The sequence below is a fragment of the Glycine soja genome, chromosome 13 (assembly GCF_004193775.1).
Source record: "Glycine soja cultivar W05 chromosome 13, ASM419377v2, whole genome shotgun sequence".
Taxonomy (NCBI): domain Eukaryota; kingdom Viridiplantae; phylum Streptophyta; class Magnoliopsida; order Fabales; family Fabaceae; genus Glycine; species Glycine soja.
This window is the reverse complement of record NC_041014.1, coordinates 30,613,573-30,627,574: the sequence shown is the minus strand read 5'-3', so window position 1 is coordinate 30,627,574 and position 14,002 is coordinate 30,613,573. Positions and strand designations below refer to the sequence as shown.

Here is a 14,002-nt window from a genome sequence, read left to right as displayed (position 1 = left end):
TTTTTACCATTTTTATTATTAATATTTTTAATTGAAAATGTAATTTTTTGGATAAACTATGGAAATTGTAAGAATTTATAGTTATAATGAGTGTGATTTGTAATTTTTTAATAAGGTAAATGTTATTTTTGATCATTTATTTACATTATTTAATTGTTTTAATGTACATCTATTTTATAGAAATAAAGTAAAAAACAATAATTGATATTTTATCTACAAATATTGTTTAATAAGGATGTCACAAATACTTGTAATGGCTCTTAAAAAAATACTTGTAAATGAGTTATATCACAATATTTCAAATCTTGCCATGCTTGTTGAACATGCTCGTAGCTAAATTGAAGATCAAATATAATGATGGTTTGCTTTCCTACCTTAGCCTCCATCTGCAATTGCTAGTTAGTTTTGGTTTTCCTTAAGCTTTGGAACTTTACACTATATATGTTTGGATTCGGTGATGGGAGGGAGAGAAATTGTGTGATTTTCACCCATTTTTTGGTTAGAAAATAAATGGAATGGATATGTTGTCAAATTTTGTGGGGGTACCATTTAAGAATTCCTTTCTCTTTTGCCAGGAAAAGAGAGGTGATTTCCGGTGTCTCTTTTTTTTTAGTTTTTTAAAAATAAAATAAATTTGATTATAATATAAAATAATAAATAATTTTTTGTTATGAAAATGGTGGAGTAAAAAAATTATTTTTTAGTTAGTATAAATATTTTTATATAATTTATTTATTTCTTCCCTCTCTTTTTTACTTATCCAAGATTTTTTTTTAACTTCTTTGCATACTATTTTTATCCGCCTAAACAACAAAATTTTCTTAACAACAGAATTTTCTCTCTTTTTTATTTAGAAAAAAACGAATTTTGTTATAAAAAAAACTTGTAATAATTGGATTATTCTTAATTTCTTCCCTTGTTGCACAAAACGTTCAAGCCCAATAATCACTAAGCAAGGGAAGAGGGAGATAGCCCTAGAGTTTCTTCTCTGCGTTTTCCTTCTCTGGCTTGACTATTGATTAATGAATGAAATATCCCATCGCAGAGAATGCAGTCTGTATACAATGTACGGTATACCATAACAGCACATTACTACTGCTTTTTTTTTTTACAAAATTAAAAATTTAGTCTCTCCATTTTTCTCAGAATTTTAGTTTCATATAATTTAATTCACAAATTTAATTTTCAACCCTAAAATTGGACATTGACGATTAATTGTTTACCTTAATCGTCACATGTCGTATTTTTATTGGATATTGTCAATCACGTGTTGTGATTTTATTGGAAGTTGACATTAATTAAGTGTACAAAATTAATGTTTAATCGCGACACGTGACAGTCAAACTAAGTACCTAACGGTCAACATTTGGATTGAAAATTGAAATAACGGGATTGTAAAGAACTAGAGAACTAAATTCGTAAATTAAGTTATTGAGGGAATAATAATCTAGAAAAATAATAATCTTGGACTTTTTCCCATTCTTCCTCCCATATATGTTTTGTTGAAAATTTTCTATAATTAGATTCGTAAGAAATAAAATATATGTGAAAATATTTACACACACAATTGATAATAGGGTTCCATCACATATATCTACATCTTTGGACGCTCCAGGTGTATTATTATAAAAAAATTATAAACAAGTGGTTACTTAACTCACAACCCTATTGTAAAAAGAAAAAAACAATTAAGCTTACAAATAATAATGAATAGTAATTACTCTGAATAATTTTTATAAATAATGAAAATAGCATTGTTATATATAATTATTATAAGAGATTAAAAACTATTATGGTTATCTATAATTGCTATAAATAATTAAAAGAATGATAATAATAGTCTCTTTTTTTTACCATAACACGCATTTTAAAATCTTAAAGTCTAGAAGGAACTTACTGATTAAATCATCAATCATAACTAATTCTTATTTTGGCGGCAATTTTGAAATTTCTCTCTCAATATAGCAGGATCAATCGAAATCAAGAAGACCACAAAGAAAAAAAAATAATTTAAAAAATCTTATAAAATAAGAAATCTTGAATATAATTTAAAAATAATAATATTGGACCTTTTCCCATTCTTCATCCCATGTATGTTTTGTTGGAAAATTATACACAAGTTATAGAGGGATTGTAAAATAATAAATCTTGAATATAATTTAAAAATAATAATCTTGGACCTTTTCCCACTCTTCCTCCCATATATGTTTTGCTGGAAAATTACACACAAATTTCTATAATCAAATTTGTAAGAAACAAAGTATATATGGAATTATTTACACGCGTGTACTTGATTAGAGAGTTCCATCAGTTATATCTACATTTCTGGATGTTACAAATATTTTATTATAAAGAGAAAATTATAAATAAGTGATTACTCAACTCACAATCCTATTGTAAAAAGAAAAATATAATTAAGTCTACAAATAATAATTAATAGTAATTACTGTAAATAATTCTTATAAATAATGAAAATAGCATTGTTATATATAATTATTATAAGAGATTAAAAACTATTGTGGTTATCTGTAATTGTTATAAACAATTAAAAGAATGCCTGTAATACTCATTTTTATTTTTATACCATAAGGTGTCTTTTGAAATCTTAAAGTCTCAAAAAAACTTTCTTATTAAATAATCAATCATAACTAACTCTCATTTTGGTGGCAATTTTGAAATTTCTCTACCAATATAACAGGATCAATCAAAATCAAGAAAACCACAAAGGAAAAAATAATAGTTTAAAAAATCTTGTAAAATAATAAATCTTGAATATAATTTAAAAATAATAATCTTGGACCTTTTCTCATTCTTCATCCCATATATGTTTTGTTGGAAAATTACACACAAGTTATAGAGGGATTGCAAAATAATAAATCTTGAATGTAATTTAAAAATAATAATCTTGGATCTTTTCCCATTCCTCCTCCCATATATGTTTTGTTGGAAAATTACACACAAATTTCTATAATCAAATTTGTAAGAAACAAGGTATATACAGAAATATTTACACACATAATTGATAACAGAGTTCCATTAGTTATATTTATATCTTTGGACACTGCAGATATTTTATTATAAAAAGAAAATTATAAACAAGTGGTTACTTAACTCACAACCCTATTGTAAAAAGAAAAATACAATTAAGCCTGCAAATAATAATTAATAGTAATTACTGTAAATAATTTTTATAAATAATGAAAATAGCATTGTTATATATAATTATTATAAGAGATTAAAAATTATTGTGGTTATCTATAATTGTTATAAATAATTAAAAGAATGACTATAATAGTCTTTTTTTTATTTTTTTTTTACCATAACGAGCCTTTTGAAATCTTAAAGTCTCAAAAGAATTTACTCATTAAATAGTCAATCATAACTAACTCTCATCTTATAGACAATTTTGAAATTTCTATCTCAATATGACAGATCAATCGAAATCAAGAAAATCACATAGGAAAAAAATAATAATTTAAAAAATCTTGTAAAATAATAAATTTTGAATATAATTTAAAAATAATAATCTTGGACCTTTTCCTATTCTTCATCCCATATATGTTTTGTTGGAAAATTAGACACAAGTTATAGAGGGATTGCAAAATAATAAATCTTGAATATAAGTTAAAAATGCACACAGTAGAATTAAATTACACACAAGCCAACAGAATTTTTTCTTTTTCATTTAGAAAAAACGACTTTTGTTATAAAAAAAACTTGTAATAATTGGATTATTCTTAATTTCTTCCCTTGTTGCACAAAACTTTCAAGCCCAATAATCACTAAGCAAGGGAAGAGGGACATAGCCCTAGAGTTTCTTATCTGCTTTTCCTTCTCTGGCTTGACTATTGATTAATGAATGAAATATCGCATCTTAGAGAATGCAGTCTGTATACAATGTACGGTATACCATAACAGCACATTACTACTGCTTTTTCTTTTCGTTTTTTTTTTACAAAATTATAAATTTAGTCTCTGGTCTCATAATTCGATTTTAGTCTTATATAATTTAATTCACGAATTTAGTCTCTAATCCTGAAGTTGAACGTTAAAAATTAATTACTTACCTTAACTGTTACGTGTCGTATTTTTATTGGATATTGTGAATCACATGTTGTAATTTTATTGGAGGTTAACATTAACTAGGTGTACAAAACTAATGTCTAATCACAACACATGACCGTTAAGGTAAATAATTAACTATCAACATCCAATTTCGGGATTGAGAACTGAAATAATAAGTTTGTAAAAAAGTGAAGAACTAATTCATGATTAAGTTATAGAGGGAAAAATAATCCTCGAAAATAATAATCTTGGACCTTTTTCCCATTCTTCCTCCCATATATGTTTTGTTGGAAAATTATACACAAATTTCTATAATCAAATTTGTAAGAAACAAAGTATATGTAAAAATATTTACACACGCACAATTGATAAGAGAGTTCCATCAATTATATCTATATCTTTGGACGTTGCAGATATTTTATTATAAAGAGAAAATTATAAACAAGTGGTTACTCAACTCACAACCCTATTGTAAAAAGAAAAATACAATTAAGCCTACAAATAACAATTAATAGTAATTACTGTAAATAATTCTTATAAATAATGAAAATAGCATTGTTATATATAATTATTATAAGAGATCAAAAATTATTGTGGTTATCTATAATTGTTATAAATAATTAAAAAAATGATGGTAATAGTCATTTTTATTTTTTGACCATAACAAGTCTTTTGAAATCTTAAAGTCTCGAAAAAACTTACCGATTAAATCATCAATCATAACTAACTCTCATTTTGATGATAATTTTAAAATTTCTCTCCCAATACGACAGGATCAATCGAAATCAAGAAAACCACAAAGGAAAAAAATAATAATTTAAAAAATCTTGTAAAGTAATAAATTTAAAATATAATTTAAAAATAATAATCTTGGACCTTTTCCCATTCTTCATTCCATATATGTTTTGTTGGAAAATTACATACAAGTTATAGAGGGATTGTAAAATAATAAATCTTGAATATAATTTAAAAATAATAATCTTGGACCTTTTCCCATTCTTCCTCCCATATATGTTTTGTTGGAAAATTACACACAAATTTCTATAATCAAATTTGTAAGAAACAAAGTATATATGAAAATATTTAATATTTACACATGCACAATTGATAACAGAGTTCCATCACTTATATGTACATCTTTGGACGCTGCAAATATTTTATTATAAAAAGAAAATTATAAACAAGTGATTACTCAACTCATAACCCTATTGTAAAAAGAAAAATACAATTAAACCTAAAAATAATAATTAATAGTAATTACTGTAAATAATTCTTATAAATAATGAAAATAGCATTGTTATATATAATTATTATAAGAGATTAAAAACTATTGTGGTTATCTATAATTGTTATAAATAATTAAAAGAATAACTGTAATAGTCATTTTTATTTTTTTACCATAATGCTCACTTTGAAATATTAAAGTATTGAAGGAATTTATTAATTAAATAATTAATTATAACTAACTCTCATTTTGACGGCAATCTTGAAATTTCTTTTTTAATATAACAAGATCAATTAAAATCAAGAAAATCACAAAGAAAAAAATAATAATTTTAATTGTAAAATTATAAATCTTGAATATAATTTAAAAATAATAATCTTGTACATTTTTTCATTCTTCCTCCCATATATGTTTTGTTGGAAATTTACACACTCGTTGTAGAGGGATTGTAAAATAATAAATCTTGAATATAATTTAGAAATTCACACAATAGAATTAAATTACACACAAGCCAACAGGATTTTCTCTCTTTTTAACAATAGAATTTTCTCTCTTTTTTATTTAGAAAAACGACTTTGTTATAAAAAAAATCTTGTAATAATTGGATTATTCTTAATTTCTTCCCTTGTTGCACAAAACGTTCAAGCCATTGTCACTAAGCAAGGGAAGAGGGAGATAGCCCTAGAGTTTCTTCTCTGCGTTTTCCTTCTCTGGATTAACTATTGATTAATTAATGAAATATCACATAGTAGAGAATGCAGTCTGTATACAATGTATGGTATACCATAACAGCATATTACTATTGCTTTTTCTTTTCGTTTTTTATTTTACAAAATTATAAATTTGGTCTTTCTGTTTTGTCTCATAATTTGATTTTGGTCCAGTATAATTTAATTCATAAATTTAGTTCACAACCTTGAAATTAACGTTGGTGATTAATTACTTACCTTAACCATCAGGTGTCATGTTTTTATTGGACGTTGATAATCACATGTTATGATTTTATTGGAGATTGACGTTAATTAGATGTCACGATTAATGTCTAATAAAAACACAACACACGACGGTCGACGTAAGTAATTAATTATCAATGTCTAATTTAAGAATTGAGGACTAAAATAAGAGAATTGCAGAAAAATGGAAGATTAAATTCATAAATTAAGTTAGGAGACTAAATTATGAGAGAAATATAGAGATCAAATTTGTAATTTTTTTTTTATAAAGAACGGAATCTAAGCTAAGCCACTAAACTCGAAACACACGGGCACAAAGGACCCCAGTGAAATCCTGCCATAACAGGTTCATACAAAAAAGGGGTGATTGGGAAAACTTTTCTCTTGGAGTTTATCTATGACAACGATTAAGTTTTAATAAGAATATCATATTATTTGTAAAATATTTTTTTGTAATATTTATAATACTATTCTTTTTTATTTCTTTCTATCACTACAACCATCTTTTCTCACGTTTTTATTTTCATTTACATTTCTGTTGTATAACTTGTTATAGGTTTAAGATAATCTCACTTTTGATTCAATACGTTTTATAGTTATTTTGTTTTGATATATTAAATTTTAAAAATTTTATTATGATCCTTTATGTTTTTAAAATGTATCATTTTGATAATTTATTCAATTTTTCATTAAAAATGTTCAAAGTTTCACTTTCGTTCTTTTATATTTTTAAAATATATCATTTTAGTCTTTTTTTTAAAATTTCGGTAGAAACTTTATGTCTGTCAATGTTTTAATTCTTACTTGAATTTGTTTCTTCTATTTTTAATAGCATAATTGTATGAAAAGTTTTAATTTTCCGGTGAGGAGTATAGAATTTTTTTATGATTTCAGCGATATTATGTGTTAAGGTCATTTAAGTTGTGAGGTTTTTTTAATTATTTTTTAAAAATAAAATAAAGATAATTTTAGTCATTACTATAAACTTAATTATTTTAAAAATTTTAATATCACTTTTTGGTCTATTATACTTTACAGATTTTTTGGTTTAATACAATAAATTTTAAAATTTTAATTCTAAACTTTTAGGGTTTCAAAATATATCATTTTAATCATTTTTTAAAATTTAAAGGTTATCAGAATATTAATATTTCTAAATGGAAAGCTGAAAAAATGATTAAAACAATATATTTCGAAAATATAAACGGTAGGAATAAATTTTTTAAAACATAAAAAATGAAATAATTATCAAACATACTAAATAAAAAGTGATATTAACCGCTTTTTATATGATAAGATTGCATAAATATAATTTCTCTTTTATATGATAATTAGACATATCTGCAATCTCGCAAGTCACAAGCCAACGAAAAGAGCTTCTTTCTTGGGAATTGGGACGACGTTGGGGTATGTATTCTTTATTTTATTTTATTTGGCTCGAGGGGTATGTATTCTTTCGTAATGCATGTTTGAAGCTTTTGCATTGAACGAGAGAAACATGCTAATGTTAATTACTTGTATTGCCTAGCACATGATCGAATCATTAATTAAAGAGAAGTTTACTTCTCTATTCGCATGATTTTTTTCAGCACAAATTACTTTTTGTTATAGTAGTAATAGTATGTTCCACAAGTCAATTATTTATCTTTGACATGAAGTCAGTTAGTTGATGTTAGTTCACAAGCAACGCTATATAATTCATAAATATGCTCGCATTAAATATGTTCACAGGAAAAATCAGAAAACTCTGTTGAAAATAAGATCAAAGATAAAAAAAACAAAAGAAAGTCACCACTCACAAGTGATCAAAACAAAAGAATATATATATTTAATCCCTAATTCCCTCAATTAGGATCCGTAAATATATAACCCCTCCATTAGCTTATATCTTATGTGCCTACAGGTCCTGGAAAGGAAAAAAAAAAAAAAAAAGTAACGACACGAGTAGCATAGTTTGTCAACATTATGCTTTATCCAAAAAATATTTCATATATGCTCAGTGATTTATCATTTCATATAGGAGTACTAATTAATTTATCATGCATTTGTTTACTTTAATTTATGCTCATGAGCCATAATTGCTCACTTTTCATCATTCCAGTATCATTGAGTATATAATCATAAAAGCCGTGTAATATATATCTGGCTGGCATATCAATGGAAAATCAAACAAAAAAATATATAAGATAAAGTAAGCTTTATATCTCTGAAATATTAATTTGTTCAAACAAAATTTGTGTGTACCAACTTGAAATCTTACAAAAAAATTGTAAGTTTATTTTACTAAATTTAAATTATATAAGGAGGTAAGTTAGTTTGTCCTAAAAGTTAAGAAAATAAAAAAATGACTGCGGAGCCTCTACCAATATACATATTGTTCATCAATGGGAATATTGAATTGGACGCTGAGGACATGCATGATGCCATGATTGCTCATTAACTATAGCAACAGTTGTGCCACTACCAAAGAATGAATATATAAAATTTGGTAGCATAATATTATTGCCAATGGCAATGGCAGCTAGCTTCGCACATGGTTTGCTCATGATAAGCTATATGAGTTATATATCCTAATCCATATCTAATAATGCCATCACATGCACGTTTTGACAAAACTCATCACCAAAATGTGTACACGTCTTGGATACGGTGCTATACGGCCCCATTGATCCTTTTAATCAATAACAATTTTCCTTTTGTTAATTAATTCATGTTATCAAATTAAACTACGCTCGTCATATGCATCCAAAGGACATGATTTGTACAAGAAATTGAGACCAACTACCTCAAATTTTCGTTATATGTACATACCATTGCATTCGGCTTTGCACACAAAGACTTGTGAGCACATTAATTGCAATTGCTTTTTGTATTTTTAGTTTACAAGAGACGCAGACAGACACGGAGAGAAAAGTGTTGACGCCAAACCAATATCAATCACAGTCAATATACTCAACCATCCCCAAAAAAATTAAATCTGGATCACATGCATTATTATTCCCCTAATATTAATATTAATATTAATATTAATATATTATGACAAACTCACATAGTTATACTATTACACAAATTAAGTCACGAATACATATTTGCTTATAGAATCCAATCATGCAAGTTAATATCAAATTGCTCTTTTCTTGACTTGACTGAAACACATCCTCATCAGATTAATGAATATTAGCGTATGACAGGAGAAAACCTTTCCGTAAGATACCTTTCTTGTACTTATGCATGCAATCAACTAATCATGCATGCACATATGAAAGCAACAACCTGTTTAAAAAAAAAATCAACTAATTTTATTTTGTTTCTTAAGTCAATTACTTGAACAGAATTTCTGTCCAACTAAACAACGTGATATTTCTGTTAACGTGAAAGAAGCCAACACTATAATATAACTACTAAACAAATAAGACTTCCGATAATGATGATCATATTAAGCAACCTTATATTTTCCAACTTTGGAATTCATCTAAATTATACTAGTAATTATCATATTTTTACCACACCATTTCATTTCATTTTATTTGTTGAAATACTGTGCCATGTGGCACTTCACACTTGCAACAAATCAAATCACACTTTTGAATTGAAGTGGATGAGGTGAGGGAGAGGGATGGATATAGCTAGTTAGCTACTAGCTAGCACACCTTTTCTTCTTTAATAATTTATTTATTTGGGCCATGGATGAATGGATGTAGCATTTAAGGCTAAGCTTCGTTGTCCATCACCCAATTGGAATAATCCTGCTGGTATTGGTCAGTTTTGCCGAAAAAGTTTCCCACCCAAAATCTAGAATGGGTTAGTTTTTGGCCCAAAATCTGGGTCTGAGATGAGGTCAAAGAAATGAGGGGCAGGGATTTCACACAGAACCATGAACCAGTAGGTCCCACTCAAAAGTAAACACAGTCCACATGGGCTAACATGCATAATGCTGCATGTCACCACATTCACGGATGCTAGTACGGTCCTCCCATGTGTCCTCTTAAGTGTTTGTGTCTCATGATATACCTCCTTTAATTTACTCTAATTTTTCTTTCCTTTTTATGAGAAAACATAAATAAGTTTAGCCAAGTTAATATGAGAGTGCAAACATTTCATGTTGTAGCATAGTATTGTTTTTTTGGTCTTGTTGAGAGATTATAAATATTTTTTAATTTACTGAGTGAGAGATTAATTTTATTTATGATCTATAATTACCAATCTTTTGAGTTATATTGTAGTATAGTATAAAATTATAAATGATCATTATGTTAAAAAATTAACATATCTTATGTTTAAATATTGATGTGTTTGATGTTAAATTTATCATAGATCAATTGAAAACTTTTTTTATGTTTTAGTATTTATTATTGATAGGAAATATATTATGAAGAACAGTAGTCTGAAAACGGAAGGTCAAGAAGCAAGAAGAAAAAAAAATCAGTTAAATTCCATTTTAGCACATTTCATTTCCCTGCGCAGTTCACGCTAATGCATGTGTTCTGGTCAGATCATTAAGTGTGCATCATTTTCTTCCTTGTAAAAATTTATGATTGTCACAATTAAATCTCATTCTATCGTGATCCCATCACTTTGCGTACCGCTCATGGATCATGGCACGGAAATAAATGCACATTTTTCATTTCATATAAAGCTTAAAGCCAAAGATTGGAAGAATTGCAATGGTGAATTGCAAAGCATGATTGTTCTTGAGAAATGAAATCTAAACAAAAGAAACATATTAAATACCAATATAAATAGTACATGGAAGAGTTGAATTGCAGGAGGAAGTAAAGTCACAAGAGGAAATTGGAACAGGAATAGGTGTGGACGTTTATAAAATACTACATGGATATTGGTAAGAGAATTACCCGTCATTAATGATGTTAATGTATGTAAGTAATGTGTAACGGCCATAGCGAAATCAGATGCAGCTGAATGAAAGTGATCATGAGTTGAAGTGGGGCCTGCTTGCTGTAACTATTAGAGTAGCTCACTACATATATAAACCAAATTGCCGACAAAGATTTCATCTATACAAATGTAAGTGTCGGCGCACAGTTAATTGGTGATTAAACTTTTGAAACAACATTTCATAACACTTAATTTCGAATAGTGGATTAGACCTAGCACTAATGCACTATAACAAATTGAGTGGTTTTTTACTATACATTAAACAATGAGTAACAACTAGCAAACTAGCTAGCGTTTGGAAATACAGATTACAGAGAATTAGAGAGCTTACTTAAATAGTTAGCAGATTACTAATAATGTGTCGTATGAAGGTTTTTTATTGATTAGTGATTACCTTAAATCATGGAAATCTCGGATCTTACACACCAATATTTAATTTATTTTAATTTATATTTATATACTATATGGCACGGTTTTCCAGTTTGTTCCCTATATATAGTCTAAAATGTCCTTACATTTCTTCACAGGCATACTATTCCTTTATCCTCCTTGCTTATTAGTACTACTCCTACTCCTCTTAAGTTTTTTATTCTGAGGGCAGATCAAGCTAGCACGTATGGAAATTCCAATTCCGCTCTCATTTATGTTACTCTTACTACTTGTACCTTCCTGCATTTGCTCTTCCCCACTTCAAGATCCTGAACTAGTGGTTGAAGATGTACAAAAGTAGGAAGCAAGCTGCTTTTCTCACTATCAACATTTTTAAGACTGTGCTTACATAGTTACATGTACTTGCATATTTATTCGAGCATCGTAGTGAAAAGGGTAACAAAACTTATGTCCTATTATTTTTATTGCAGGAGCATTAATGCCTCAAGGAGGAACTTAGCATTTCTTTCTTGTGGAACGGGGAACCCCATTGATGATTGTTGGAGATGTGACCCCAATTGGGAAAAGAACCGGAAGCGTCTAGCAGATTGTTCCATTGGGTTTGGTAAGCATGCCGTTGGGGGAAGGGATGGTAAAATATATGTGGTGACTGACCCCGGTGATCACCCTGTGAACCCCAAGCCAGGAACACTAAGATATGGTGTGATCCAAGAGGAGCCATTGTGGATCATATTCAAGCGTGACATGGTGATCAAGCTCAAGCAAGAGCTTATGATGAATTCTTTCAAGACAATTGACGGTAGAGGAGCAAGTGTGCACATTGCTGGTGGACCTTGCATCACTATACAGTATGTGACCAACATTATCATTCATGGGATTAACATCCATGACTGCAAGCAAGGAGGGAATGCCTATGTGAGGGATTCCCCTACACATTATGGGTGGAGGACACTCTCGGATGGTGATGGAGTGTCAATCTTTGGTGGGAGTCATGTTTGGGTGGACCACTGCTCTCTCTCCAATTGCCGTGATGGGTTAATTGATGCCATCCATGGATCCACAGGCATCACCATATCCAACAATTACTTGACCCACCATAACAAGGTCATGCTTTTGGGCCACAGTGACACTTTCACTAGGGACAAGAACATGCAAGTCACCATTGCCTTCAACCATTTTGGAGAAGGGCTAGTGCAGAGAATGCCAAGGTAAGAAAGATCTATATTTGGATCGCATGATACTTTAATTAGAGCTACCTATAGCTACACTTATAGGCTATAGGCTAAAGTTTTAAAAAATAGACTAATTTTGGTCGCAAAGCCAAGATTTTTTTTTGAGGTCGCATTTGTTTACAATTTCTCTCAATATCAAAAAACTTAACAAAATTGCAATTGGAATTTAAAACCTTGTCTATAGGCATAGCTATATGAGTGTTTTTCACTTAATTTTGACTCTTTTTTACTTGAAATCATGTTAACTAATGTTTGAATAAGATTCCATCATTCGAGGTAAATTCAAACACGCACTTATGTGGACAATCTCTACATTGGCAGATGCAGGCATGGATACTTCCATGTGGTGAACAATGACTACACCCATTGGAGAATGTATGCCATAGGGGGGAGTGCTGCCCCAACTATCAATAGCCAAGGGAATAGATTTCTTGCTCCCAATGACAATACCTTCAAAGAGGTTAGTGGGAGAAAAATAAGTTTTTTCCTCTGTTGACTTTTAATTATAGCTTACTTTATAAAGTAACATATAAATTATGTCACACGCATTCACTAAGAGGATTGAAATATAATAATTGGTTTTAGAATTTAGGTAGATATAATTATTACAGTTGGTGGTAATTATTAATTTAGAATAACTAATTTCAGGTGACAAAGAGGGAGAATTCAGCACAGAGCAAGTGGAAGAATTGGAATTGGAGGTCAAGTGGAGATTTGATGTTAAACGGTGCGTTTTTTACGGCATCAGGAGCAGGTGCATCTTCAAGCTATGCAAGAGCATCTAGTTTGGCAGCAAAATCATCTTCACTTGTGAGTTCTATAACAGCATCAGCTGGATCACTTAGCTGCAGAAAGGGTTCACGCTGCTGAGCTGAATGAATGATTCAGGAGGAACGAACACACCCCATATTATTAGTATATGATATGATATATTACATAGTAATAAAGGCAAATAATGCATGCCAAGTAACTGCATGTACCTACTTCTGGGGGAAAAAAGTGATTCAACTTTTTTGTATATGCAACTTTTTAGACATTTTTTCTTTTTTTGTAACGACAACCTTAGCTTGTGTTCACAACACAAACGATCCGCTTTGTGGTATCGTACATTACTAAATAGTAAGACCAATACCGAGTGGGTTGATGAACACAACACAAGCGAAAGAGTTGATTGATATAATTGAATGTTCAATGAATGGAGAAAATTAAGTAGGTTCAATGAAATGCTTAATTATCTTATA

The 14,002-nt window shown here is 28.8% G+C and overlaps 1 protein-coding gene across 1 annotated transcript; it reads left to right on the top strand.

Annotated features, from left to right (window-relative positions):
- Nucleotides 1–11,649: 11,649 nt before the first annotated feature.
- On the top strand, nucleotides 11,650–14,002 carry LOC114381104 (probable pectate lyase 5). Its single transcript, XM_028340286.1, has 4 exons — nucleotides 11,650–11,865; nucleotides 12,000–12,737; nucleotides 13,083–13,221; nucleotides 13,410–14,002. Exons 1-4 carry the CDS (start codon nucleotides 11,756–11,758, stop codon nucleotides 13,629–13,631), a joined length of 1,209 nt encoding a protein of 402 aa, XP_028196087.1. The 5' UTR covers nucleotides 11,650–11,755; the 3' UTR covers nucleotides 13,632–14,002.